This window comes from Pteropus alecto, unplaced genomic scaffold (assembly GCF_000325575.1).
Source record: "Pteropus alecto unplaced genomic scaffold, ASM32557v1 scaffold141, whole genome shotgun sequence".
Taxonomy (NCBI): domain Eukaryota; kingdom Metazoa; phylum Chordata; class Mammalia; order Chiroptera; family Pteropodidae; genus Pteropus; species Pteropus alecto.
Genome location: NW_006430459.1, coordinates 22,831 through 23,749, shown reverse-complemented (window position 1 = coordinate 23,749; position 919 = coordinate 22,831). Strand labels below are relative to the sequence as shown.

Below are 919 nucleotides of genomic sequence, written 5' to 3'. Positions count from 1 at the left end.
GCCTTCCTACCCATGGCCGCGGGCCGGCGGTTTCCTCCGTCTGGGATTCCAGTGCCCTCGAGGCTTAGCTCCTCCCTCCCTCCCTTCTCCCTCGCCCCTGGCCGTCAGGCAGTGCCGCAGTGGCGGCGGCGGCGGCGGCGGTGACTGGGGATGCGATGGCACTTGGTGACAGGGGTTTCTCCCCAACTTCCCCTTCGACCCCCTATTGCCCCCTCCTACCCTCCCCCTTTCTGCCCCGGTGGCAAACACGTCATCGGAGATTTCCAGCGGGGCCTGGGGAGTGTGGGAAGGGTGGGGAGTGATGGGCGGGGCAAGTGGGAGGAGTGAAAGTTGGAGCGCAACAAAATTCTCCACACAGTGCTGGGAGCTGCAAGACCGTGCGCTGCGACTTCCGCGCTGGTTGTCGCGCCGGTCTGCGCCACGATGATAACCAAACTTCTCCTGATCCTCCTGGGCATATCCATCATCCTCCCGTTAAGGTGAGTTTCCATCCCGGAACCTAGGAGCCCTCTGCAGCCAGCTCCCTTTCCCCGGGAGCGAAGCCGGCAGCCGAGAGCCACGCGCCCACCTTGCTCCCGGCCCTTATGCAGGCAGCCTCCACCCCGCTTCCTACAGGATGGGCGCACTAGGCTCCTAACGGCGGCCACCTTCCACCCCGCTTCCTCTAGAAGCGGAGCGCTAAGCTCCTGAATCCGCCGCCAGCCTCCCTGCGCTCTTCCTCTAGGACCGGCGCGCTGAGCTGCTGAAACGGCAGCCAGCCTGCATCCCGCTTCTTTTAGGACGCGCGTGCTGAGCACCTGAAACGGCTGCTAGCTTCCACCCCGCTTTCTCTAGGACGGGCGCGCCGAGCTCCCGAAACGGCGGTAAGTCTCCACCCGCTTCCACTAGGATCGGAGCGCTGGGCAACCGAAACGGCGGC

At 65.2% G+C, this 919-nt stretch overlaps 1 protein-coding gene across 2 annotated transcripts in view; it reads left to right on the top strand.

Annotated features, from left to right (window-relative positions):
* Positions 1-368: 368 nt before the first annotated feature.
* Positions 369-919, top strand: part of GABRE (gamma-aminobutyric acid type A receptor epsilon subunit) — a 20,288-nt gene continuing 19,737 nt past the window's right edge. The window contains exons 1-2 of one of the 2 annotated variants that reach the window (XM_025046798.1): positions 370-479; positions 780-863. Coding sequence is in view for 1 of the 2 variants with exons in the window: in XM_006904790.3 (XP_006904852.1) it covers positions 424-479 (56 nt within the window). In the remaining variant the exon portion in view is untranslated. Of the gene's footprint in view, positions 480-779; positions 864-919 lie in introns of both variants that reach the window. The other variant, XM_006904790.3, reaches the window with a different exon arrangement.